General features: G+C 42.4%; 1 protein-coding gene across 4 annotated transcripts in view; it reads left to right on the top strand.

The window, feature by feature from the left end:
* Positions 1-1,184: 1,184 nt before the first annotated feature.
* The window catches only part of FBXO47 (F-box protein 47), a 36,239-nt gene continuing 10,942 nt past the window's right edge, over positions 1,185-26,481 (top strand). For 2 of the 4 annotated variants that reach the window (XM_055258061.2, XM_055258059.2), the window contains exons 1-9: positions 1,195-1,384; positions 5,554-5,760; positions 6,527-6,697; positions 12,131-12,207; positions 14,730-14,807; positions 18,584-18,692; positions 23,970-24,146; positions 25,359-25,505; positions 26,175-26,317. In XM_055258061.2, the coding sequence (XP_055114036.1) occupies positions 5,580-5,760; positions 6,527-6,697; positions 12,131-12,207; positions 14,730-14,807; positions 18,584-18,692; positions 23,970-24,146; positions 25,359-25,505; positions 26,175-26,317 (1,083 nt within the window). In that variant the 5' untranslated portion in view covers positions 1,195-1,384; positions 5,554-5,579. Of the gene's footprint in view, positions 1,385-5,553; positions 5,761-6,526; positions 6,698-12,130; positions 12,208-14,729; positions 14,808-18,583; positions 18,693-23,969; positions 24,147-25,358; positions 25,506-26,174; positions 26,318-26,481 lie in introns of all 4 variants that reach the window. The other 2 variants (XM_063628948.1, XM_055258060.2) reach the window with 2 other exon arrangements.

The raw sequence follows: 26,481 nt of genomic DNA, 5'->3' as shown, positions 1-26,481 counted from the left end.
TCTTTATGTAGTTCCTTATATATTTTGTGTTGGGTATAACGTAGAATTGATCTGCAAAAGTAGGAGAATCTTTCCCTCATTCCCTCTTCCCTCAGCCCTTCTCCTGACTGGCTCCTCCTCCATTAGTTCTCAAATCATCACATCAAAGGGACCTTGAGGATCAGTCTACCTAAAGTAGCTCTCCGCCAACACACACACACCCCATCATTCTGTCTTATTTCCTCTGTCAACGCTGCTTTCACTGGCACTGCTCTCAACATCTGTAGACGCTCTGTCTGTTCATTCTATCTTCCCCATTAGGCTAATAAACTCCATTAAAGCAGGAAACATATCTGTCTTGTTCTCTGTTCCAACTTTAGGGCCTACTCCTGTACCCGGCCCAAAGCAGGCTTCAATAAATAGTTACAGAAGGAATGAAGAAATAAATGAATAAAAATTTAATCTTCTAGCCAGGAGGGCCTAGCTAGAAAGATTTGTCTTGATTCCATCTTGAGAGGATGGAGACACACATCTTCCTTTGATTCCAGACAGATTTATTATTTATGTGTTTATTTAGAGACCGGGAGCGGGGTTGGGGGTGGGGGATCTCCCTATGTTGCCCAGGCTGGTCTCAAACTCCTGGACTCAAGGGACCCTCCCGCTTCGGCCTCCCAAAGTGTTGGGATTACAGGCGTGAGCCACCGCACCGGCTAGACAGATTTAAAAAGGAATGTCTGGAGGTTTTTTTCCACCAAAAGGTTTGATGAAACCCCTTGTAACTTGCCCTACTGGGGTTGGTGGGGGTGAGAGGCACTCAAAAATTGTCTCAAAACTAGGTGAAGGGAAAGGCAGCGGAACAGAGACGTGGCTCGCCGCATTCAGAATCTTGGGCTACACCCTCCCCTCCCCCACACCGTAACGGCTCCAGCCGCTTCTTGTCTTCAGCTTGGAGCGAAGGGTGGCTGAGGCCTGAGTTTGGGCTCCGGGAACCTCGCCCTCGTTAGCTATTCATGAGAAGGAGGGTACCATGGGAGCTGGCTCTCTCGCTACTCATAAGGGGGCGGGGGGGCCTCTTTCCCGCTGGGGCTCCTGGGAAGATTTACAATATTCATGAGGGAGGCGGGCACTACGAGAGCTGAGGCTGCTTGCTATTCATGAGGGGGTGGGCCTCCTTCCCGCGGGGGTTCTTGGGAAGATTCTACAATATTCTAGAGGCCGCGGGGAGCCTGGTGGGTAGGGGCGCAGCTCCGGAGCCTACGGGAGTGTGATCCTCTCGCTTCCTGGCGGGAAGCTCTTGAGGAGATATTTTCTTTTCTAAACACTAAGAAATTTGAGGATGGTGGGGCAAAACGACTAACTCCCACTTTCCTGTGACTCTGTAGCCGGAAAACTGTCAAAATCTGTGGTAAAAGAGTTTTTTTTCCCCCAGTATTTTATTGCGATAATTTCATCTTTCATGGACTGAAGGGAGGGAAACATGTACCCCGTGTCGTTTGATTCTCCTGTTGACCAGTTTGTCCTTTAGGCTTCCCTAGTTTGCGGCTTTGGAGATGTTTGGGGGGCGCTGCCCGACAGATGGGGTGGGGCCCTTACAAGAGTTTTATGTTAAAACAGAAATCGCCGTGAATGTAGTTTTTATCTTAAAGGTGTGGGGGGCGGGGAAGTTCATCCAACTGAACCCTCAAAACCTTTCACGCGCGGTCAAAATTAGTGGGCTAGAACAGGGGGCATGAAACATCATTTTATTATTATTATTTGGGGCTGTGATTCTTATTCGCTAGAGGGGTGAGCGGAAACCAGAAATAATTTAGGATTATACCTTTAGAATTTTCACAAAAGCTTGCTTTTTCCCTGCGAAACGTCCAGCTGAGTGAGGAGAATAAGGAACTTTAAGTGGAGACTTGAGTTTTAAAAGAATTTGGGCTTATCATTTTTAAATTTTTATTTATATTTATTTTAAACATGTATATAGTTCATAGTTGATACAGTGAAGTCCCCGCCTGGTGACAGTCTTTGAAGAGCCCACGGGCCCAAGCCCCACTTTCCACATTCCTCAGAGAAACAGGAAGAAGCCAAGGCCGGATAAATGTTATTGTAATAAAAATGCTTTAAAACACCTACTGTGTTTGCCCGGCGCGGTGGCTCACGGCTGTAATCCCAGCACTTTGGGAGGCCGAGGCAGGCAGATCACGAGGTCAGGAAATCGAGACCAGCCTGGCTAACACGGTGAAACCCGGTCTGGTCTCTACTAAAAATACAAAAATTAGCTGGGCGTGGGGGCGGGCGCCTGTAGTCGCAGCTACTCGGGAGGCTGAGGCAGGAGAATCGCTTGAACCGGGGAGGCGGAGGTTGCAGTGAGCTGAGATCGCACCGCTGCACTCCAGCCCAGGAGACTGTGCGAAACTCCGTCTCAAACAAAACGCCTACTGTGAAAAGTTAAAGTTACAAACAACCTTATGGATTAAACAAATTAAGATTATTTTACTTGGTGGAATGACACACAGCCATTAAAGTATGATTACTTGTAGAAGGATATTTATTAGCATGGAAAGAGAATTCATTGAAAAAAGCAGATTACAAAGTACTATATATAGTGATCCCTCTTTTTTGTTAAAAAGAAATATATGTATGTAAAAGTCTGAAGTTATATAACCCAAAGTGTTTGTAAATGAACTTAATTTTTTTCTTCTTGTTTAGCTGTATTGTATAAAGTTGTTATTTGTGTTTTTGTTTTTTTTTTTTTTGAGGCAGAGTCTTGCTCTGTCACCGAGGCTGGAGTGCAGTGGCGCGATGTCAGCTCACTGCAACCTCCGCCTCCCGGGTTCAATCGATTCTCCTGCCTCAGCCTCCGGAGTAGCTAGGACTACAGGCGTGTGCCACCATGCCCGGCTAATTTTTTTTTTTTTTTTTTTTTTTTTTTTTTAGTAGGGACGGGGTTTCACCGTGTTAGCCAGGATGGTCTCGATCTCCTGACCTCGTGATCCACCGGCCTCAGGCTCCCAAAGTGCTGGGATTAAGGCGTGAGCCACCATGCTCGGCCTATTTGTGTAATTTTAATGATAATTTTAAAATATCTCCTAATTTAAGTGTTCACTGAATACTGACCCCAAGCGCTGTGGTATGGTTTCAAAGGAGGTTCAGAGTGTGCTTTTTACTAAGCACTAAATTTCTTTGTTATGTTTTCAAATGTGTAAAATCACTGATTATTTACTTATTACTGTAACCAATTTTAAATTGATGTAAGTTGATATGTAACCTTTCAAGATGTATAAGTAACAATGTTATTTTAGCAATTTGTAGGAAAGGAGAAAATGCATTTTGGCCAGATACAATTATATTATCTTTGATGAAAATGTCTTAGTTGTTACTTCAAAAACAAGGAGCCTTCGATTGGAGTTGTAATTATGCGTATATGTATATATATATGTATATATACACAAAAGACATTGTTTTCTGAATTAGAGCAATAGAGTGACACAAAGTCGCTGTGTGGTACACATGTTTAAATAATTATTTAGTGTAATGGGCGGGCGCAGTGGCTTTCGCCTGTAATCCCAGCACTTTGGGAGGCCGAGGCTGGTGGCTCACCTGAGGTCAGCAGTTCCAGACCAGCCTGACCAACATGGTGAAACCCCGTCTCTACTAAAAATACAGAAATTAGCCGGGTATGGTAGCACACACCTGTAATCCCAGCTACTCGTGGTGGCACACACCTGTAATCCCAGCTACTTGGGAGGCTGAGCCATGAGAATCACTTGAACCCGGGAGGCGGAGGTTGCAGTGAGCTGAGATCGCGTCGCGCCACTGCACTCCAGCCCGGGCAGTAGAGTGATAATCTGTCTAAAAAAAAATTATTTAGTGTAAGTAAATAATCAGTGATTTTAATAAGTTACATTTAATGAGTTTAAGAATATTTGTCTTTGAAATCAAGTTGCATAAGCCCTTTCTAAGATTCATCAGTGACTATTATTATTATTGTTATTTTTTGTTTGTTTGTTTTTCGAGACCAAGTCTCACTGTGTTGCCCCAGGCTAGAGTGCAATGGCATGATCTCAGCTCATTGCAACCTCCGCCTCCCGGATTCAAGCCATTCTCATGCCTCAGCCTTCAGATTAGCTGGGCTCACAGCAACCTCCGCCTCTCAGGTTCCAGCAATTCTCCTGCCTCAGTCTCCCAAGTAGCTGGGATTACAGGTGCACATTGCCATCCCTGGCTAATTTTTGTATTTTTTGTAGAGACGGTGTTTCACCATGTTGGCCAGGCTGGTCTTGAACTCCTGACCTCAGGTGATCCACCCGCCTTGGCTTCCCAAAGTGCTGGGATTACAGGCATGAGCCACTGGGCCCGGCCTAGTTTTTGTATTTTTTAGTAGAGACGGGGTTTCACCATGTTGGCCAGGCTGGTCTCAAACTCCTGTCCCCAGGTGTTCCACCCACCTCCGCCTCCCAAAGTGCTGAGATTACAGGCATGAGTCACTTCGCTCGGCCAGTGGCTATTATTAACAGAAGGTGGAATTGAGGGAAGAATTATTACTATTCATGTATTTATTCTAGTCTTATTAACACACAGTGGCTCATGCCTATAATCCCAGCATTTTGGGAGGCTGAGGTGGGAGGATCACTTGAGCTCAGGAGTTCAAGACCAGGTTGGGCAACACAGGCAGACACTGCCTCCACAAATTTTTTTTTTTTACTTTTGCTGGGCATGTTGGCTCTGTGCCTGTAGTCCCAGCTACTCAGGAGGCTGACAGGAGAATTGTTTGAGTCCAGGAGCAATGAGCTATCATCATGCCACTGCACTCCAGCCTGGGCAACAGAGCAAGACCTTGACAAGAAAAAAAAAAACCCAACAAAGAAAAGAAGAAAGACTTTAATTCACTACTTATTTGAGTATTATACAGCACATAATTGGTAATAGTAATGCCACATACTTTTTTGTGTTGGGATTACAGACGTGAGCCACCACACCCAGCCTATATTCTTTTAAAAAGTCAAAATATATTAATGTAGCTTTAAAATTTCATAGTAATGTTTTTCTATTTCTTTAAAACTGAGTACTGACTTTTTTTGTTCAAAACAATAAAAAAAGAGATGAAAATAGAGACTTTAAAACTATTTAAATTTTAGCTGTAATAAAGTAAGTGGGGCCAGGCTCAGTGGTTCATGCCTGTAATCCCAGCACTTTGGGAGGCTGAGGAGGGCAGATCACCTGAGGTCAGGAGTTCAAGACCTTCCTGGCCAACATGGCAAAACCCCGTCTCTACTAAAAATACAAAATTAGCTGGGCATGGTGGCGCATGACTGTAATCCCAGCTACTCAGGAGGCTGAGGCAGAAGAACCACTGAACTCAGGAGGTGGAGGTTGCAGTGAGCCGAGATTACGCCATTGCACTCCCACCTGGGCAACAGAGCAAGACTCCGTCTCAAAAAAAACCAAAAATCTTTTGTAAATATGGAGAAACAGCTATTGCATATCATACTATCAACCTCTTCGTTTAAAAAAAAAAAAAAAAAAGCTCTTTCTTGCTTTAATTTCCTTTCTTTCTTGTCTCTTGTACTTTGTTTTTCTGACCAGGATAAATTTATTAGACAAGAAGAAGAATGGCATCCAGAATAAATACCAGTTTCACTTTGATTCCCAACCAGAAACTTACACGTAGTAATCGTCACAACAGCTGTTATTCCAAGACCCTTGGCTCAGGCCTTCAACCCATATCAACATTTGGAAATTTTAAAGCCTTACCATTGGAAATATTCCAGATAATTTTAAAATATTTGTCAGGTGAGGTTTGGGAACTTATGAATAGCCTACACAAGACACTAGAGTATTTTAATTTCTCCCAAGAACTAGTTTGTCATCTTGGGCCATGCTAAAATGTTAATGACATTCATGTTAAGTGTTTATTTTCTAAAGTTTCATTATTGTCAGGAGTACAATGAGAAAGCACAATACTTAAATTATTATTATTATTATTATTATTTTTTTTTTGAGATGGAGTTTTGCTCTTGTTGCCCAAGCTGGAGTGCAATGGCGTAATCTTGGCTCACCACAACCTCCACTTCCCGGGTTCAAGCTATTCTCCTGCCTCAGCCTCCGGAGTAGCTGGCATGTGCCACCATGCCTGGCTAATTTTGTATTTTTGGTAGAAATGGAGTTTCTCCATGTTGGTCAGTCTGGTCTCGGACTCCTGACCTCAGGTGATCCACCCGCCTCGGCCTCCCAAAGTGCTGGGATTACAGGTGTGAGTCACTGCACCTAGCCCTAAGTTAATTTTTTTAAATCTTCCTTTGAACACAGCAGTACTTAAACTCTTGAAAACATGCCTGTAATTATGACATAGTACCTTGATTGGTAAATCCAAACATGTCTCTAATTCATTGAGAACTGGATTTTAAACAATTTTAAGATTTTTCACTTTTTTCCCAATGGGATGATGATGGTGATAGTGATGATGATTGAGTTAACCTGTAAGTTAATAGACTGTGTTAATACTGATGTTCTTGCATTTAAGCCATTGATACATACACATATATATTTCTTTTGGTAGTGAAGGATATCAGCATGCTAAGCATGGTGTCCAAAACAGTCAGCCAACACATTACTAATTATATCTCAACCTCATCAGGAAGCAAAAGACTTTTACTACAGGACTTTCATAACCTTGAGCTGCCTGACAGGAGACAAGACTCTGCCATACTGGAGCACTACAAATCTCTAGGTAACTTATGTAATGAGAATTGCAACAAGTAAAGAACTGTGCTTAATTAAGAGGGGAGGGACAGCATTAGGAGATACACCTAATGCTAAATGACGAGTTAATGGGTGCAGCAAACCAACATGGCACATGGATACATATGTAACAAACCTGCACATTGTGCACATGTACCCTAAAACCTAAAGTATAATAATAAAATAAAATTTAAAAAAAGAGAAACTTAGTATATAATTCTGTAAGGCCAGTAGGAAATGGAATATATTCCAAAATATGCCTGTTTCTATGATGTTTTTACTCTTTAGTGTGAGAACACTCCCTTAACCAGTTATCTTTAAAGGTGAGAAAATGCATTTTGATGTAAAGTGTCAATTCTTGAGATTTCATATAGATACAATGTCACCTATGCTTAACTTCTAGTAGCTTATCAGTTTAGGAAATTGATGTATTTTCTTTTTTTTTTTTTTTTTTTTTTGAGACGGAGTCTCGCTCTCTCACCCAGGCTGGAGTGCAGTGGCGCAATCTCGGCTCACTGCAAGCTCCGCCTCCCGGGTTCACGCCATTCTCCTGCCTCAGCCTCTCCGAGTAGCTGGGACTACAGGCGCCCGCCACCATGCCCGGCTAATTTTTTGTATTTTTAGTAGAGACAGGGTTTCACCGTGGTCTCGATCTCCTGACCTCATGATCCGCCCGCCTCGGCCTCCCAAAGTGCTGGGATTACAAGCGTGAGCCACCGCGCCCGGCCTAATTGATGTATTTTCTATGTGTCACTTCCTGTGGATTGAGTGAGTTTTATCTCTTTATCTCTTTTCCCTTTCAACCATAATCTAGTCCTTAAAAATAGAAATTTAAACACATTATTATGGAAGATTATTTATCCTCTCAGCAGAAACTATGGTTTTTTAAGTACATTTACTATTAAGTCACTAAGCTATAATTAAACTGACGTTATCAAAGCAAATTCTGTATAATCATTTATGCCTTTTACTCCATTCATTGATTTCGTTGTCCCTGAAAGTGCTGAAGTAAAATTCTAATTTTGACTTGACTTAATAACACTGATTTAATTATGAAACCACTTTATAATTCATCAAAGCATGGCAATAAAACCAAATATTAAGATGGTGTGATTTAAATAAAGGCATAACAGTAAGTTAAGTGAATACTGCCTTTTAGTAGCCCAAGGATGTTTAGATTTAAGATAATAAGAATATGTGGATATGTAAGTACATCAAAATGTATTTGATGATTACCTGTATATTTAATAAGACCAAATGAAAGAAGAGAGGCCGGGCGCAGTGGCTCACGCCTGTAATCCCAGCACTTTGGGAGGCCGAGGTGGGTGGATCACGAGGTCAGGAGATCGAGACCATCCTGGCTAACACGGTGAAACCCCATCTCTACTAAAAATACAAAAAAATAGCCGGGCGTGGTGGCGGGCGCCTGTAGTCCCAGCTACTCGGGAGGCTGAGGCAGGAGAATGGCGTGAACCCGGGAGGCGGAGCTTGCAGTGAGCTGAGATTGTGCCACTGCACTCCAATCTGGGTGACAGAGCGAGACTCCGTCTCAAAAAAAAAAAAAAAAAAAAAAATGAAAGAAGAGTATCTGATCTGATTACAGTGTTGTTGGTTTCAGTATTTATGATTAGGCTTAGTAAAGCCTATAACAGAATATGGAAACTACTTTTTCCTACTTCTCATTATAAATGTAATTTTTCGGCCGGCCGCGGTGGCTCACACCTGTAATCTCAGCACTTTGAGAGGCCAAGGCAGGCAGATCACCTGAGGTCAGGAGCTCAAGACTACTCTGGCCAACATGGTGAAACCCTGTCTCTACTAAAGATACAAAAATTAGCCGGGCATGGTGGCACATGCCTGTTATTCTCAGCTACTTAGGAGGCTGAGGCAGGATAATTGCTTGAACCCAGGAGATGGAGGTTGCAGTGAGCCGAGGTCATGCCAGTGCACTCCAGCCTAGGTGACAAAGCGAAACTCCGTCTCAAAAAAAAAAAAAAGAGAGAAAGAATTATTTTTAAGTCATCATTAGTTGTAGAGGAAGTGGTACCTGGGTAATACAGTAGAGCTTATACTTTGGTTTTGATCTGAAAGAAATTTTTCTCCCTGATCAAGCCTCAATTGCTTAAACTAACAAAAACACTAAGACAATTATATGTATAATGCAGTAAAAAGTACAAATATTTATTGATCTTAATAGCTTTTTTAAATGGTTTTATTCATGTAAGGATTTCAACTTTCTATTTAATTTTGATGCAAACTTGGTTTGTGACTAATTCTTTAAGTAAATGTTTGATATACTTACCATTTTCTCATGTTGTCATTCTTACCTGATCTATTATTGTTTTCACTGTTTTTATTTTGAGATGGGATCTTGCAGTGTTGCCCAGGCTGGCCCGTACTCCTGGGCACAATCGATCCTCCTGCCTCAGCCTCCTGAGTATCTGAAACAGAGGCATGTGTGACTGCATCCAGCCTTATTTTCAGACATTAAAATAAGATTTTCAGAATGCTGTGCTTTGGGCCGGGCGCAGTGTCTCATGCCTGTAATCCCAGCACTTTGGAAAGCTGAGGTGGGAGGATCGCTTGAGTCCAGGAGTTCAAGACCAGCCTGGGCAGCATAGGGAGATCCCCATTTATACAAAAAATTAAAAAATTATCTGGGCATGGCGGCCCAGCTGAAAGCTGAAAAAAGTCATGAGGTTCAGGTATATATTTTCCTAACACATATCTTATTTTTAGTTTGAAGACATTTGCCCTCATAGGAATGTTAACAGTGTATTGCCATTTTAGGAAAATAGAACGTTTAAAGTTAGAGGAAACAAATTAGAGGACAAAACCTGTTGTCGCTGCTACTCAGGAGGCTGAGGTGGGAGGCTTACTTGAGCCCCAGAGGTCGAGGCTGAAGTGAGTTGATTGTGAAAATGCACTCCGGCCTTGGCAACAGAGTGAGACCCTGTCTCATATTCATATACACACAGACACACACACACACACACACACGCACACACACACACATTATGCTTTGAAGAATAATATTCTTTTTTTTTTTTTTGAGGCAGAGTCTCACTCTGTCACCCAGACTGGAGTGCAATGGCACAACCTCGGCTCACTGCAACCTCTGCCTCCTGGGTTCAAGCGATTCTCGTGCCTCAGCATCTCCAGTAACTGGGATTACAGGCATGCACCACCATGCCTAGCTAATTTTTGTATTAGTAGAGACAGGGTTTCACTATGTTGTCCAGGCTGGTCTCGAACTCCTGTCCTCAAGTGATCTGCCCTCCTCAGTCTCCCAAAGTGCTGGGATTACAGGCGTGAGCCACCGTACTCAGCCAATTATAAATTTTAATTTGTTTCTTCATATAAAACAGAGCAGATGGCCAATGTGGAAAGAACATTACGTCTGACTCTATTTAGGGAAGAACTTTAAAAATAAAGTTAGTCTCTAAAGGGTATAGCAGAGCACCTGTGGTTTTGTTTTGTTTTTTTTTAAACAGCCAGTATTGGGTTTTATGGTAAGTTGTAGTCCTTAAAAATAGGAGTTTTATATTAGGCAATCAGCATACCAAAATAAGGCTGGATGCAGTCACACGTGCCTGTAGTCCCAGATACTCAGGAGGCTGAGGCAGGAGGATCAATTGTGCCCAGGAGTAGAATTCTAAGAATTAGTGCCTGGAATTCCTTAGTTATGGTATGCTGTGAAACTGGATACCAAAGTATGAAGGGAAAGAACTCAGTTTAAAAACCAAACACTGAAAAATGTCTTTTTTTTCTTTTCCCTTAGTTGTCAAGTATGAAAAATGTCATTTTATATACAAAAATAAAGAGGGTTTTTGTTTAAAACTCAATTCTGTTCATGTGTTACTCAAACATAGCAACTTCTAAAAATAAGTTAGACTCCTATAGATTCTTCAGGATTATATAAAGTAATTATAATCTTATGTAAAAAAGTAAATACAAAGAAGATGAAAGCTGAAAAAAGTCATGAGGTTCAGGTATGTATTTTCCTACCATATACCTTATTTTTAGTTTTAGGACATTTGCCCCCACAGGAATGTTAACAATGTATGGCCATTTTAGGAAAATAGAACGTTTAAAGTTAGAGGAAACAAATCATACACTTCCTGTCACTGTAGCTCAAGTTACACATCTCACTGAGAAATTGAGGAGTTTTTTTTTTTCTTTTTAAAGTATCTGTACACAAAATCCTATACATTCTTAACACGCAAGTCCCATAAAAGGATATCTTGGAAGAGATGGATATTTCATCCTAACTGGATACTTTCTGTGGGGGAAAAAAAAAATCTAGCTTCTGAAATTTTAAGTACTTATGACTTAAATTTTTCTATTTGGAGAGAGGGATACACAACCTGTTTTCTCGGCTCAACGCAATTTAATCCCAGTGCTTTGGGAGGTCAAGGTGGAAGGATTACTTGAGCCCAGGAATTCAAGACCAGCCTGGACAACAAAGCAAGACCCTGTCTCTACGAAAAAAATGTTTTTTAAAAATTAGCTGGGCTTGGGCTGGGCATGGTGGCTCACACCTGTAATCCCAGAACTTTGGGAGGCCGAGGCAGGCGGATCATGAGGTCAAGATATCGAGACCATCCTGGCCAACATAGTGAAACCTCATCACTAAAAATACATAAATTAGCTGGGCGTGGTGGTGTGCACTTGTAGTCCCAGCTACTCGGGAGGCTGAGGCAGGAGAATCACTTGAACCTGGGAGGTGGAGGTTGCAGTGAGCGGAGATCACGCCACTGCACTTCATCCTGGTGACAGAACGAGACTCTGTATCAAGAAAAATAAAATTAGCTGGGCTTGGTGGCACACGCCTGTGGTCCTAGCTACTTGGGAGGCTGAAGTGGGAGGATCACTGGAGCCCACAAGATCGAGACTGCAGTGAGCCATGATGGCGCGCCACTGCACTTCAGCCTGGGTGACAGAGTAAGACCTTTTCTCAAAAAAAAAAAAAAAAAAGAAAGATCTGTTTTCTCATTCTTTCCATGTTTTAGATTAACAACTCTTAAAACATTTTCCTTTGTGGACATGAGATTAATTTCAAGAGATATTGAAATCTGTTTTCTATGGAATAAAGGCAAAATAAAATTTCTCTAGTGTGTCTTTGTCTTATTGTATCTTTTATACTTTGTGTATTTTTCCATGTGTCCTATAGTAGCAATTTAACAATTTTTTGCAAGATTTTATGCCAAGGCCTCTTAGATGAGCATGAGAGTCACTTGGTAAATACCATAAATGGAAATTGTTTTGCACCCTTCCTCCCAAACTTTCTCTTAGAAACCATATCAACTCATAGTCCACTGTGATACACTATACTTGACTTTCAGGAAACATTATTCTGTGCTCTATTGATATTCTTAATTGTACTGTTGTCATTTTTTCTTATGTCTCTTTACTTTCTTAGGTCTACTGTTTAAAAGATGCACATTGCTGCTACCCACCAAGGAAAGGCTAAAGTACATTCACAAGATACTCACAGAAGTAAGATCATACTTCTAAATTAGTTTACAATCTTGATTTCCAGTAAAGATAACTTTATTATTATCTTATGCTCATTTTACTCTATATTAGTAGAATTTCATGAATTAGCACTAAAAAATTGATTTATTGTAATCTAATACTTTACCAAGTACTTAGAGATTATATAATGTCAAAATGTAGTAATCTTTCACTGGTTATAAAACAATTTTCATATATAACTAAGCACATCATTCAAGTTTATTAGGTTTCTCAGAGTATAAAGTACATTTTACACCACATACAAATCCTAAGGAAGTTTTAAAGTAGTGATTTAGATACTGTATTAAAGTGAAATAATTTCTGAATTTTGAAATTTTATTGTTTAAGTGTATAGAAACATAGGAAAGTATTTTTAATATATAAAATCACAAACATTTTATGATAATAGACTTGGAAATGTGTATCAATATGTTTGGGCATAGTCTCTTTATAAGACTCAATTTTATATACAAATACAAGCATATGTCCAACTCTTTTCTTTTTTTTTTTGAGACGGAGTCTCGCTCTGTCGCCCAGGCTGGAGTGCAGTGGTGCAATCTCGGCTCACTGCAAGCTCTGCCTCCCAGGTTCACGCCATTCTCCTGCCTCAGCCTCTCCGAGTAGCTGGGACTACAGGCGCCCGCCACCACGCCCAGCTAATTTTTTTTGTATTTTTTAGTAGAGACAGGGTTTCACCGTGGTCTCGATCTCCTGACCTCGTGATCCACCCGCCTCGGCCTCCCAAAGTGCTGGGATTACAAGCGTGAGCCACCGCGCCCGGCCGCATATGTCCAACTCTTGATGGTTCAGTTCTACACTCAGTGGTATCTGCTGTTTCCGATACACTGACTTTGTCTTTTCTTTTTTGAGACTGAGGCTCGCTCTTGTCACCCAGGCTGGAGTGCAGCGGCATGATCTCGGCTCACTGCAACCTCCATCTCTTGGGTTCAAGCTATTCTCCTACCTCAGCCTCTTTAGTAGCTGGGATTACAGGCACCCACCACCACACCTGGCTAAGTTTTCTACTTTTAGTAGAGACGAGGTTTTGCCCTGTTGAACAGTCTGGTCTCGAACTCCTGACCTCAGGTGATCTGCCCACCTTGGCCTCCCAAAGTGCTGGGATTACAGGCATAAGCCACCTTGCCCGGCCAACTTTTTCATGTCAGCATTTGCATTGAGTTCTGGTCTATATTATTATAGCAGCTTCCCAGATGACCTTTCTGTCATCCAATTCATTACTCCCCAAACCGTTCTGTATGCTGAATCAAGATTACTCTTCCTAAAGCATGACATTCATAAATATAACTTTTTTTTTTTGAGATGGAGTCTCGCTCTGTCCCCCAGGCTGGAGTGCAGTGGTGCGATCTCGGCTCACTGCAAGCTCCGCCTCCCGGGTTCACGCCATTCTCCTGCCTCAGCCTCCCGAGTAGCTGGGATTACAGGCGTGTGCCATCACACCCAGCTAATTTTTTTTTTTTTTTGGAGATGGAGTCTCGCTCTGCCGCCCAGGCTGGAGTGCAGTGGTACGATCTCAGCTCGCTGTAACCTCCGCCTCCCAGATTCAAGCAATTCTCCTGCCTCAGCCTCCCAAGTAGCTAGGATTACAGGCGTGTGCCACCACGCCCAGCAAATTTTTGTATTTTTAGTAGAGATGGGGTTTCACCATGTTGGTCAGGCTGATCTCGAACTCCTGACCTCGTGATCCGCCCACCTCGGCCTCCCAAAGTGCTCGGATTACAGGCGTAAAACCCCGTCTCTACTAAACCAGCAAAAGGTTTTATACAAGAAGTTATAAAACATGGTGAAACCCCCTCTCTACTAAAAGTACAAAAGTTAGCCAGGCCTGGTGGTGTCTGTAATTCCAGCTACTTGGGAGGCTAAGACATGAGAATCGCTTGAACCCAGGAGGCAGAGGTTTCAGTGAGCCAAAATCATGCCACTGCACTCCAGCCTGGGTGACAGAGCAAGACTCCATCATAAAAAATAAAAATAAAAAATTATTATTATTAAATAAATTGTGAACTCCTTGAGAGTAGAGACTTTTTTTTTTTAGATGGAGTCTCGCTCTGTCACCCAGGCTGGAGTGCCATGGCACAGTCTCCACTCACTGCCAGTTCTGCCTCCCAGGTTCATGCCATTCTCCTGCTTCAGCCTCCTGAGTAGCTGGGACTACAGGTGCCCACCACCACACCTGGCTAATTTTTGTGTATTTTTAGTAGAGACGGGGTTTCGCCATGTTAGCCAGGATGGTCTTGATCTCTTGACCTTGTGATCCGCCCGCCTCAGCCTCCCAAAGTGCTGGGATTACAGGCATGAGCTACTGGCGCGCGGCCGAGACTTTTATACTACTTTTATAATCCCACCTATGTAACCAATGTTGATCAGAATAGGTGCTGAAAAAATTATTGCTTATTTCCTTTAAATTTGAATGTCAAACCATTGTTCCACCATTGTCAAACTATAGTTTCACTGACAAGGAGGTATTAACATTGTTCTCTTTACAGGTTTCCTGCTTTAAATTCAATGGCTGTGCAGCTCCTATGCAGTGTTTAGGATTAACATGTTATGGCATGTTTTTACAGGTACATTTTTTTTAATGAGAGAAGAAAAGGGATACCTTTGGAACTGATAACAAATAGAATATCCAATCTCTCTTTTCATAGGTTAATAAAGTTATAATAATCTTAAAAAGAGCAAAATAAAATAAAGATTTGAGAATGTATTAATCTAATAGTGTTTGCTATCTCAGATTTTTGTTTTGAGTTTCTCAGTGGTAAAAAATGTTTGACATTTATTTATCCCCCAAACCATTCTATATGCTGAATGAAGGTTACTCCTCCTGAAGAATTGGTGTCCTCAAAGTTTCTACTAGTTGTAAAGATTAGAAATATTATGGGGTGGTGTGTGTGCATGCGTGTATCTGTATCTATCTATATAATGAGTTTAGTCTTGGGCTAGTTATTTAAGGTGTGATATTAGTAATCAGTTGTATTATTTCAAGAACATTTTGACTAATCTTTTACTGTAAACAAAGAAGATAATAACTAGCATTTATTCACCTTACTATGTGCCAAACACTGTTCTAAGCAGTTTACATGTATCGACTAATTTATTTTTATTTATTGATTGATTTATTTATTTTTGAGATGGAGTCTTACTCTGTCACCCAGGCTGGAGTGCAATGGCATGATCTCGGCTCACTGCAACCTCCACCTCCCAGGTTCACGAGATTCTCCTGCCTCAGCCTCCTGAGTAGCTGGGATTACAGGTGCCCGCCACCATGCCTGGCTAATTATTTGTTTGTGTTTTTAGTAGAGACAGGGTTTCACCATGTTGGTCAGGCTGGTCTCGAACTCCTAACCTCAAGCAATCCACCCACCTTGGCCTCCCAAAGTGCTGAGATTACAGGCGTGAGCAACCACACCCGACAACATGTATTAACTAATTTAAATTTACAACAACCTTGTGAGGCAGGCACTGCACCCATAAGAATCTTGCTGTGCTCAGCCTACCAGCCACCAACTCCTATTCACCCAGAGTTGAGTCCAGTTGAGTCCCAGGGTCTGAGCCCTCCTACTAGTCTTCTTCCAAGACAGATTTTTCTTATTTAATTTTGTTTTTTACTTATTTCTTTCTTTCTTTGGGACATGTAATACCTATGTATGTATTCTTGTACAATTCTAAGGGTACAAAATGTATAAAGTAAAAAGTTAGTTAGGCCGGGAGCGGTGGCTCACGCTTGTAATCCCAGCACTTTGGGAGGCCGAGGTGGGTGGATCACGAGGTCAGAGATCGAGGCCATCCTGGCTAACATGGTGAAACCTCGTCTCTACTAAAAAATACAAAAAATTAGCCGGGCGTGGTGGCAGGCGCCTGTAGTCCCAGCTACTCGGGAGGCTGAGGCAGGAGAATGGCATGAACCCAGGAGGCGGAGCTTGCAGTGAGCCGAGATTGCGCCACTGCACTCCAGCCTGGGTGACAGTGTGAGACTCCGTCTCAAAAAAAAAAAAAAAAAGTTAGTCTCTGTCCTTGTCCACTGAGTTTCCTTCACCAGAAATAATCAGTTATCAGTTTCTTGTATGTCCTTCCACAGGGAATAAGATTAGTTTTTATTAATTAATTAATTTATTTATTTTTGAGGCAGAGTCTCGCTCTGTCTCCCAGTCTGGAGTGCAGTGGCACGATCTTGGCTCACTGCAGCCTCCACCTCCCAGGTTCAAGCAATTCTCCTGCCTCAGCCTCCCAAGTAGGTGGGATTACAGGATGCGCTACCACAGCCAGCTAATTTTTGTATTTTTAGTAGAGACGAGGTTTCGCCATGTTGGTCAGGCTGGTCTCAAACTCCTGACCTCAGGTGATCTGCCCGACTCAGCCTCCCAAAGTGCTCAGATTACAGACGTTAGCCACCACGACTGGCCAGATTAATTTTTTTTTCTTTTTTGAGATGGAGTCTCACTCTGTCACCCAGGCTGGAGTGCAGTGGCACAATTTCACCTCACTGCAACCTCGGCCTCCCGGGTTCAAGTGATTCTCCTGCCTCAGCCTCCCAAGTAACTGGGATTACAGGGGCCTGCCACCACACCTAGCTATTGTGTATGTGTGTTTGTTTGTGGGGGGGGGAGGTTTTTAATAGAGACAGGGTTTCACCATGTTGGCCAGGCTGGTTTCAAACTCCTGACCTCAAGTGATCCACTTGCCTCGGCCTCCCAAAGTGCTGGGATTACAGGCATGAGCTGCTGTGCCCAGCCAATGAAAGTTTTTTGTTGTTCACATTCAAAAGTCATAAATAGCCAGGCACAGTTGCTCACACCTGTAATTCCAGCACTTTGGGAGGCTGAGGCAGGCCGATCACCTGAGGTCAGGAGTTCAAGACCGGTCTGGTCAACATGACAAAACCCCATCTCTACAAAAAAAAAAAAGCCGGGCGCGGTGGCTCACGCTTGTAATCCCAGCACTGTGGGAGGCCGAGGCGGGCGGATCACGAGGTCAGGAGATCGAGACCACGGTGAAACCCCGTCTCTACTAAAAATACAAAAAAAATTAGCCGGGCGTGGTGGCGGGCACCTGTAGTCCTAGCTACTCAGAGAGGCTGAGGCAGGAGAATGGCGTGAACCCGGGAGGCGGAGCTTGCAGTGAGCCGAGATGGCACCACTGCACTCCAGCCTGGGTGACAGAGCGAGACTCCGTCTCAAAAAAAAAAAAAAAAAAAGTCATAAATAAATGCTCAGAATTGTCACATTGAAATTGCATCATTCTCATTTATAAGCAATATCATAAATGACAACTGGGGGGGTCAAAGGGGTTCTACTCTAGTCTTAAAGCCACAGCATGGTTGTAAGTGAGATATCTAAACTGTGTTCAGGGTTTTAGTTATTTGCCTCACATTGTCAAAGTTCAGGATTCAGTACCATTTAAACCTTCTCAAACAAGCAAATAAAAAAGTTCTCTCCGTCACACTCCAGCCTGGGCAACATAGTAAGATTCCATCTCAAAAAAAAAAAAAAAGTTTCTCTGAAAAGATACTTCCTTTCCAACCAAAAAGGAACTGGATTTTGGAGGTTTCCAAGTTTCGTTTATGTAAATTTGTTATTAATTTGATTGTTCCATAATGGGTAAAAATTGCCCATCACCTTGATCATGTGCTAAAAAGTTACACTCATAAGGCAGTAGTGACTTATGTTGTTTTTGTTTTGTTTTGTTTTGTTTTGTTTTTGAGACGGAGTCTCTCTCTGTTGCCCAGGTTGGAGTGCAGTGGTGCAATCTCGGCTCACCGCAACCTCCACTCAGGGATCAAGTGATTCTCCTGTCAGCCTCTCAAGTAGCTGGGACTACAGGTGCGTGCCACTGCGCCCAGCTAATTTTTTGTATTTTTAGTAGGGACGGGGTTTCACCGTGTTAGCCAGGATGGTCTCAATCTCCTGACCTCGTGATCTGCACGCCTTGGCCTCCCAAAGTACTGAGATTACAGGTGTGAGCCACCGTGCTTGGCCTGTTTTGTTTGTTTGTTTGTTTGTTTTTTGTGACAGAGCTTTGCTCTTGTCACCCAGGCTGGAGTGCAATGGCATGATCTCGTCTCACTGCAACCTTTGCCTCCCAGGTTCAAGCAATTCTGACTCAGCCTCTCGAGTAGCTGGGATTACAGGCACCCGCCACCACACCTGGCTAATTTTTGTACTTTTAGTAGAGACAAGGTTTTACTATGTTGTCCAGGCTGGTCTCAAACTCCTGACTCCAAGTGATCTGCCCACCTTGGCCTCCCAAAGTGTTGGGATTACAGGCGTGAGCCACCATGCCTGGTGTGACTTATGTTTTGACTTGATAGTTTGAATATCCACAATGTTTTCTTTATTTTCCTCAGGCCTTAACAGCAGGTTGGGATGAACTTGAGTGCCATCGCGTTTATAATTTCTTATGCGAACTGACTAATCTCTGCCGCAAGATGCAAATGGCTGTCTGCAGCAAACCAGGTAAAAAACTGTAATTTGCATATAATATACAGAGATTAAAATAGAAAAAATAAACAGAGTTTTAAAAATGTAATTAAAAGTAATTTGGGCCAGGTGTGGTGGCTCATGCCTAAAATCCCAGCACTTTGGGAAGCCAAGGTGGGAGGATCACTTGAGTCCAGAAGTTCAAGAGCAGCCTAGGCAACACAGCGAGACCTTGTCTCTACAAAAATTAAAAAATTATCCGGGCATGGTGGTGTATGCCTGTGGTCCCAGCTACTCAGGAGGCTGAGGTGAAAGGATCACTTGACCCTGGGAGGTCGAGGCTGCAGTGAGCTGTGATCGCACCACTGCACTCAACCTGAGCAACAGAGTGTGACTCTGTCTCGATAAATAAATAAATAGTGGGCCAGGTGCCGTGGCTCACAACTGCAATCCCAACATTTTGGGAAGCCAAGGCAGAAAGATCACTTGAGGTCAGGAGTTCAAGACCAGCCTGGGCAATGTAGCAGACCTCGTCTCTACAAAAAATTAGCCAGCCATGATGGCATGTACCTGTAGTCCCAGCTACTCAGGAGGCTGAGGTGGGAGGATAGCTTGAGCCCGCTAGATTGAGGCTGTAGTGAGCCAAGATCAAGTAACTGCACTCCAGCCTAGGCAACAGAGACCCCTTTTCAAAAAAAAATAAAATAAAATAAATTGTGGCATACATATATAGTAAAAGGACAAAGAAATGTAAGGGAATGATAAATATCACATAAGACAGTGAGGCAAAAAGCAGTATGAGATTGGAGAAAGAGGGCTTCAACTGTATTGATGACATTTTATTCCTTAAGCCAGCTGGTAGATACAAAGGAGCTAATTATAGCATCCTGTAAACCTCTCTATATACCAAAAATATTTCATATTTTTAAATTATAGAACCTTATATCGAGCTGTTTCCCTCTGAGAAACTCCCACAATATGCACAAGGAGACATGCATATGAATGGTCATTGCAGGCAGTGGGCAGTGGCTCATGCTTGTAATCTCAGCATTTTAGGAGGCCGAAGTGGGAGGATTACTTGAGCCTAGGAGTTAGAGACCAGCCTGGGCGACATAGCAAGATCCCCATCCCCCCAAAAAAAAAAAAAAAAAAATTAGGTGGGCATGATCCAGTCACTGTACTCCAGCCTGGATGACAGAGGAGCCCCTCCGTCTCAGAAAAAAAAAAACAAAACAAACAATAAAGACCAGGTGAATGGATAAACAAAATGTGGTATATGCTGCAACATGGATGAACCTTGAAAACATTATGCTAAGTGAGAGAAGCCAGGAACACAAGGACAAATATTACATGATTCTACTTACATGAGATACCTAGAATGGGCAAATTCATAGAGACAGAAAGTAGATTTGAGGTTACCAGGAGCTGAGGGGAGGGGGGAGTAGGGAGTTATTGCTTAATGGTTACAGAGTTTGTGTTTGAGATGATGAAAAACTTTTGGAAATAGACAGTGTGGTAGTGGAACAACAGTGTAAATATAAATGATGCCACTGAATTGCATACTTAAAAATGGTTAGAATGGCAAATTGTATGTGATCTATATTTTACCAGAAATAAGAAAATTAATAATATACTATAAACCATTGAATTGCACACTTTAAATGGTTGAATTGTGTGGTACATAAATTATATTTCAATAAAGCTGTCATAAGAAAACAGTGATAGGCTGGGCAAGGTGGCTCACACCTGTAATCCCAGCTACTCAGGAGGCTGAAGTGGATCACTTGAGACCCTGAAGGTTGAGGCTGCAGTGAGCCATGACTGCTCTACAGTATTCTAGCATGGGCAACGGAGTGAGACACTGTCTCAGAAAAGCAAAGAAATAGTAATATACCATTTCATATTCCATTAGGATGGCTAGAATCAGAAAGTTCGATTTAGATAATAAGTGTTAGTTAGAATGTGACAACAATCCTCATATATTGCTGGCGGGAATGTAAAATGGTGCAGTCACTTTGCAAAATAGTCTGACAGTTTCTCACATGATTAAACATAGAGTTATATGATCCATCAATTTCACCTCTAGGTATATAGCCCCAGGAGAAATGAAAGCATATGACCACACAGAAACTTGTGCATGAATGGTTTTGTTGTTGTTTTATTTTGTTTTGTTTTGTTTTGAGACAGGGTCTGGCTCTATCACCCAGGCTGAAGTGCAGAGGTATGATCTTGGCTCACTGCAACCTCCACTTCCTGGGCTCAAGCAATCCTCCAACCTCAGCCTCCCAAGTAGCTGGGACTACAGGCACATACCACCATGCCCAGCTGATTTTTCTGGTATTTTTTATAGAGATAGGGTTTCACCGTGTTGTCTAGCCTGGTCTCAAACTTCTGGGCTCAAGTGATCTGCCTGTCTCAGCCTCCCAAAGTGCTGGGATTATAGGCATGAGCCACCATGCCTGGCCTACATGAATGTTAATAGCAGCATTATTCATAGTAGCCAAAAGATGGAAACATTTCAGATGTCCATCAGTGGGTCAATAGATAAACAAAATGTAGTAGTACATCCATACTATAGAATATTATTTGGCCATTAAAAAGAATGAAGTGCTGTGGGGGTTGGGGGAGGGAGAACATCAGGAAGAATAGCTAATGGATCCTGGGCTTAATATCTAGGTGATGGGGGCAAGGGAAGGGATAATATTAGGAGAAATACCTAATGTAGATGGTGGGTTGATAGGTGCAGCAATCCACCATGGCACATGTATACCTATGTAACAAACCTGCACGTTATGCCCATGTATCCCAGAACTTAAAGTATAATAAAAATAAACCAATAAATATCTAGGTGATGGGATGATCTGTGCAGCAAACTATCATGGTACACGTTTACCTGTGTAACCTGCACATCTTGCACATGTACCTCTGAACTTAAAATAAAAGTTGAAGGAAAAAAAAAGAATGAAGTGCTGATACATGCTACAACATGGATGAACCTTGAAAACACTGTATTAGGTGAAATAAGCCAGTCACAAAATGCCACATACTATATGATTTCATTCCTATAAAAATCCAGAATAGGGGCAGGGCGTGGTGGCTCACACCTGTAATCCCAGCACTTTGGGAGGCCGAGGCAGGTGGATCCCCTGAGGTCAAGAGTTCGACACCAGCCTGGCCAACATGGCAAAACCCCATGTCTACTAAAAATACAAAAAAATTAGCCAGGCATGGTGAGGAGCACCTGTGATCCCAGATACTCAGGAGGCTGAGACAGGAGCATTGCTTGAACCTGGGAGACAGAGGTTGCAGTGAGCTGAGACACACCACTGCACTCCAGCCTGGGTGACGAGCAAGACTCTTGTCTCAAAAAAAAAAAAAAAAAAAAATCCAGAATAGGGAAATCCATGGAGATGGAAAGTAGAGTATTGGTTGCTTAGGGCTGGGGGTGGTAAAGGACAGAGAGATAACAGGATGATAGCAAAAAGAACAGGATGTCTTTTTGAAGTGACAAAAATGTTCTAAAATTGGCTGTGGTGATGGCTGCACATATCTGTGAATATACTAAAAACCATTGAATTGTACACTTTAAATGGGTAAATTGTATGGTATGTGATTTATATCTCAATAAAGCTTTTGAAAAAGTAGTCCTATGTTAATCTAAATGTTTAGTCCTATGTTAATCTAAATTTTTTTTTTTTTTTTTTTTGGAGACAGATTCTGGCTCTGTCGCCCAGGCTAGAGTGCAGTGGTATGATCTCAGCTCACTGCAAGCTCTGCCGCCTGGGTTCACACCCATTCTTCTGCCTCAGCCTCCTGAGAAGCTGGGACTACAGGCGCCCGCCACCACACCCGGCTAATTTTTGTGTATTTTTAGTAGAGACGGGATTTCACCGTGTTAGCCAGGATGGTCTCAATCTGCTGACCTCATGATCTACCCGCCTCAGCCTCCCAAAGTGCTGGGATTATAGGCATGAGCCACCGCGCCCGGCCGTTAATTTAAAATTTTTATATCCGAGTGTGGTAACTCATGCTTTGTAATCTCAACACTTTGGGAGGCTAAGGTGGGAAGATCACTTGAGGCCAGGAGTTCAAAACCAGCCTGAACAATATAGTGAAACCTCTGTCGCTACAAAAAATAAAATTAGCCTGTGGTCCCAGCTACTAGGGAGGCTGAGGTGGGAGGATTGCTTGAGCTCAGGAGTTCAAGGTTGTAGTGAGCTATGATCAGTCACGCCACTGCACTCCAGCTTGGGTGACAGAGCAAGACCCCATGTCTATCAACAACAGCAACATAACATTTTCTTTTTTTGTTGTTGTTGAGACAAAGTCTAGCTCTGTCACCCAGGCTGGAGTGCAGTGGTGAGATCTCAGCTCGCTGCCACCTCTGTCTCCCAGGTTCAAGTGATTCTCCTGTCTCAGCCTCCTGAGTAGCTGGGATCACAGGCATGTGCCACCACCGCTGCCTGCTAATTTATATATAAATATATATATATATATAAAATTTTTTTTTTTTTTGAGACGGAGTCTTGCTCTGTCACCCAGGCTGGAGTGCAGTGGCGCGATCTTGGCTCACTGCAAGCTCCACCTCCTGGGTTCACGCCATTCTCCTGCCTCAGCCTCCCAAGTAGCTGGGACTACAGGCACCCGCCATCACGCCTGGCTTATTTTTTGTATTTTTAGTAGAGACAGGGTTTCACCGTGTTAGCCAGGATGGTCTCGATCTCCTGACCTCGTGATCTGCCCGCCTCAGCCTCCCAAAGTGCTGGGATTACAGGTGTGAGCCACCGCACCCGGCCAATTTTTTGTATTTTTAGTAGAGACAGGGTTTCGCCATGTTGGCCAGGCTGGTCTTGAACTCCTGACCTCGAGTGATCCTCCCACCTCGGCTTCACAAAGTGCTGGCATTACAGACATGAGTCACTGCACCTGGCCATAAAATTTTCATAGAGGAAAATGAAGTGACACTTTCAGTACAAAGTATATTAATGATGTATGTCTTTGACCTTTCTCTGCATTTATTTCTTTTTAAATCCAAAATTGTACAAGAGTCTGGTAAGCTTAAGCATGTCTTTTGATTGATTGACCCATTATTCAAAATATTGACTATAAATCAGGAAAGTAAGAGTAAGTAAGTAGATAGACAAATTATGAAGTTAGGGGAGTTTAAGAATAGATAATCTCTTGGTTACTTCCTGTTTAGAAACCTAGTTTACTATCACTAACCATAATGATTAATAAGTGGCTTTGATCACTATTCAATATGCACAGCAGCCTTTCTACGAAGAATGATTTACAATTCTTTTGTCTTCATAGGAAGTGCCCGAAAACTGGAATTAAGAATCAGACTCTTCTGTAGGAATGTCCTCCTTGATCATTGGACACATCGAAGTGATTCTGCTTTTTGGTTGACACGAATATTAAAACCATGGCCAATGGTGAATCAGGCAAGATTACTGTATATCATCTTTGGGCCAATATCTCCTCAAGATGGTGAGCACTCATTTTTCAGGGGTGTAACATAACTGGTTCATTATTTTTACTTTGGGAAGCATATATATATTTAGGAAGCATATATTATACCTACACACACACACATGCACGCATGCACACAGTGGTGCGATCATGCAACCTCCACCTCCCGGATTCAAGCGATTCTCCTGCCTCAGCCTCCCAAGTAGCTGGGACTGCAGGTGCGTGCTACCACATCCAGCTAATTTTTTGTTTTTTTTTTGAAACGGAGTCTTGCTCTGTCACCCAGGCTGGAGTGCAGTGGCGCAATCTTGGCTCACTGTGAGCTCTGATTCCCGGGTTCACACCATTCTCCTGCCTCAGCCACCCAAGTAGCTGGGACTACAGGCACCCACCACCACGCCTGGCTAATTTTTTGTATTTTTAGTAGAGATGGGGTTTCACCGTGTTAGCCAGAATGGTCTCGATCTCCTGACCTTGTGATCCGCCCACCTCGGCCTCCCAAAGCTCTGGGATTACAGACGTGAGCCACTGCGCCTGGCCAATTTTTTGTATTTTTAGTAAAGATGGGGTTTCACCGTGTTATCCAGGATGGTCTCGATCTCCTGCAGGGTCCCACTTTGGTACCCAGGTTGCTCTCAAACTCCTGGGCTCAAGTGATCCTCCTACCTTGGCCTTCCCAAGTGCTAGAATTACATACATGAGCCACTGTGCCTGGCCAAGAAGCATACACACACACACACACACACACACACACACATATATATTTTTTTTTTTTGAGATAGAGTCTCACTGTGTCACCCAGGCTGGAGTTCAGTGGCCCAATCTCCACTCACTGCAACCTCCGCCTCCCAGGTTCAAGCGATTCTCGTGCCTCAGCCTCCTGAGTAGCTGGGACTACAGGCGTGCACCACCATGCCTGGCTAATTTTTATATTTTTAGTAGAGACGGAGTTTCACCATATTGGCCAGGCTGGTCTCGAACTCCCTACCTCAAGTGATCCTCCTACCTCGGCCTCCTAAAGTGCTGGGATTACAGGCATGAGCCACCACGCCCAGCCAGAGACGTTCAAATCTATACTATTACCAGAATTGATTTCTTGTTCTGAAAGTTAAAATGAAAGTAGCTTGTATAAGTAATGGGATTCCATTATACAATTCACTTTCCTTTTTAAACAAGTCTTTATCACAAAGCCAACTATTCTGTCATAGGCTCGTTTTTGTTTCAATTCAGGACAGGTGGTTTGGCAGAAAATGATAGAAGAACCGACAGATGAATTCAGTCTGAAAGGTTTGGCTGATGCCATTAAGTTACTATATGACGCTAACACTAAAGAGTGGACAGCAGATGATGTTATCAGTCTTGTAAATGAACTATCAGGTAAAAAATATATTTACTAACATAGAATAATAGAATTTATTGTTAAAATGCAGTTATAAAATTGTAAGGATAATTCTACAGGTAACAAATGATGTGCCTGTTGGAAATCACTGAATGCTCTAAAATATTTAAAGAGTTTGGCATTATGTTTGAAGAGAATGCATATAATCAACTTACTTTCCTTTGCTTGCCAATTTTATAATAAACATTTATTATTATTATTATTTGAAAGCCTCGTCGTTTAATTAGCTCAATTACTCCCATGTTGTAAATTCTCAGAAACACCCTCCTAGGTTCTGTAAGAAGCCCTCTTCTGTGAGTAAAGGAGAGGTGAAACAATTATTCCTATTCCTGCATAATCCTTTAGATTCTAAAGTTTACAAGGATGCTTTCCTTGCACAGGATTAGAACACTTTGCCTGCTGACCTATGTGTAGGAGAATTGCTTCGTTTATATTATTAGTATATTTGTAAGAGCCTCCATGACATGGCAATAACCTGTCTCTGACTGAATACCATAATTGGAAAACTAGAGCATTTTTTTCTGAGCATTTCCCTTGGCACTAATTGTATTTCCAATAAAGTGATAAAATACTGCATGTACTTAATGGTATTTACTATAGCTGTTGTGTGATTTCTCATTAAATAATTGTTCTTCCTCTAATAAAAGCGGTTCCCCGTGAGTGGCTTCTAGAGAATAATGCACGTCTCCTAATGCTAAGTGGAAACAACATCTGTTTCACTTTCATGGCTAGTAAAGCTCTGAATGGACAGACCATTGAACTGGCAAGGCTCATAGTCTTTTTGGCTTTGGTAAGTAAAAATAAGTTTTTCTCTAGCAAGTTTTTTAACACTTCAATTGACCTACCAGGGAGCTGCCCTGAAGGAACTGAAATGTGAACAAAACATTTTGTAAAAATGAGTATTGAAGTATATATTTTTAATGTTTCTTTTTCAAAATATTAAAACATATGTTT

Source organism: Symphalangus syndactylus, chromosome 20 (genome assembly GCF_028878055.3).
Source record: "Symphalangus syndactylus isolate Jambi chromosome 20, NHGRI_mSymSyn1-v2.1_pri, whole genome shotgun sequence".
Taxonomy (NCBI): Eukaryota; Metazoa; Chordata; class Mammalia; order Primates; family Hylobatidae; genus Symphalangus; species Symphalangus syndactylus.
This window is presented reverse-complemented; position numbering and strand designations above follow the sequence as displayed.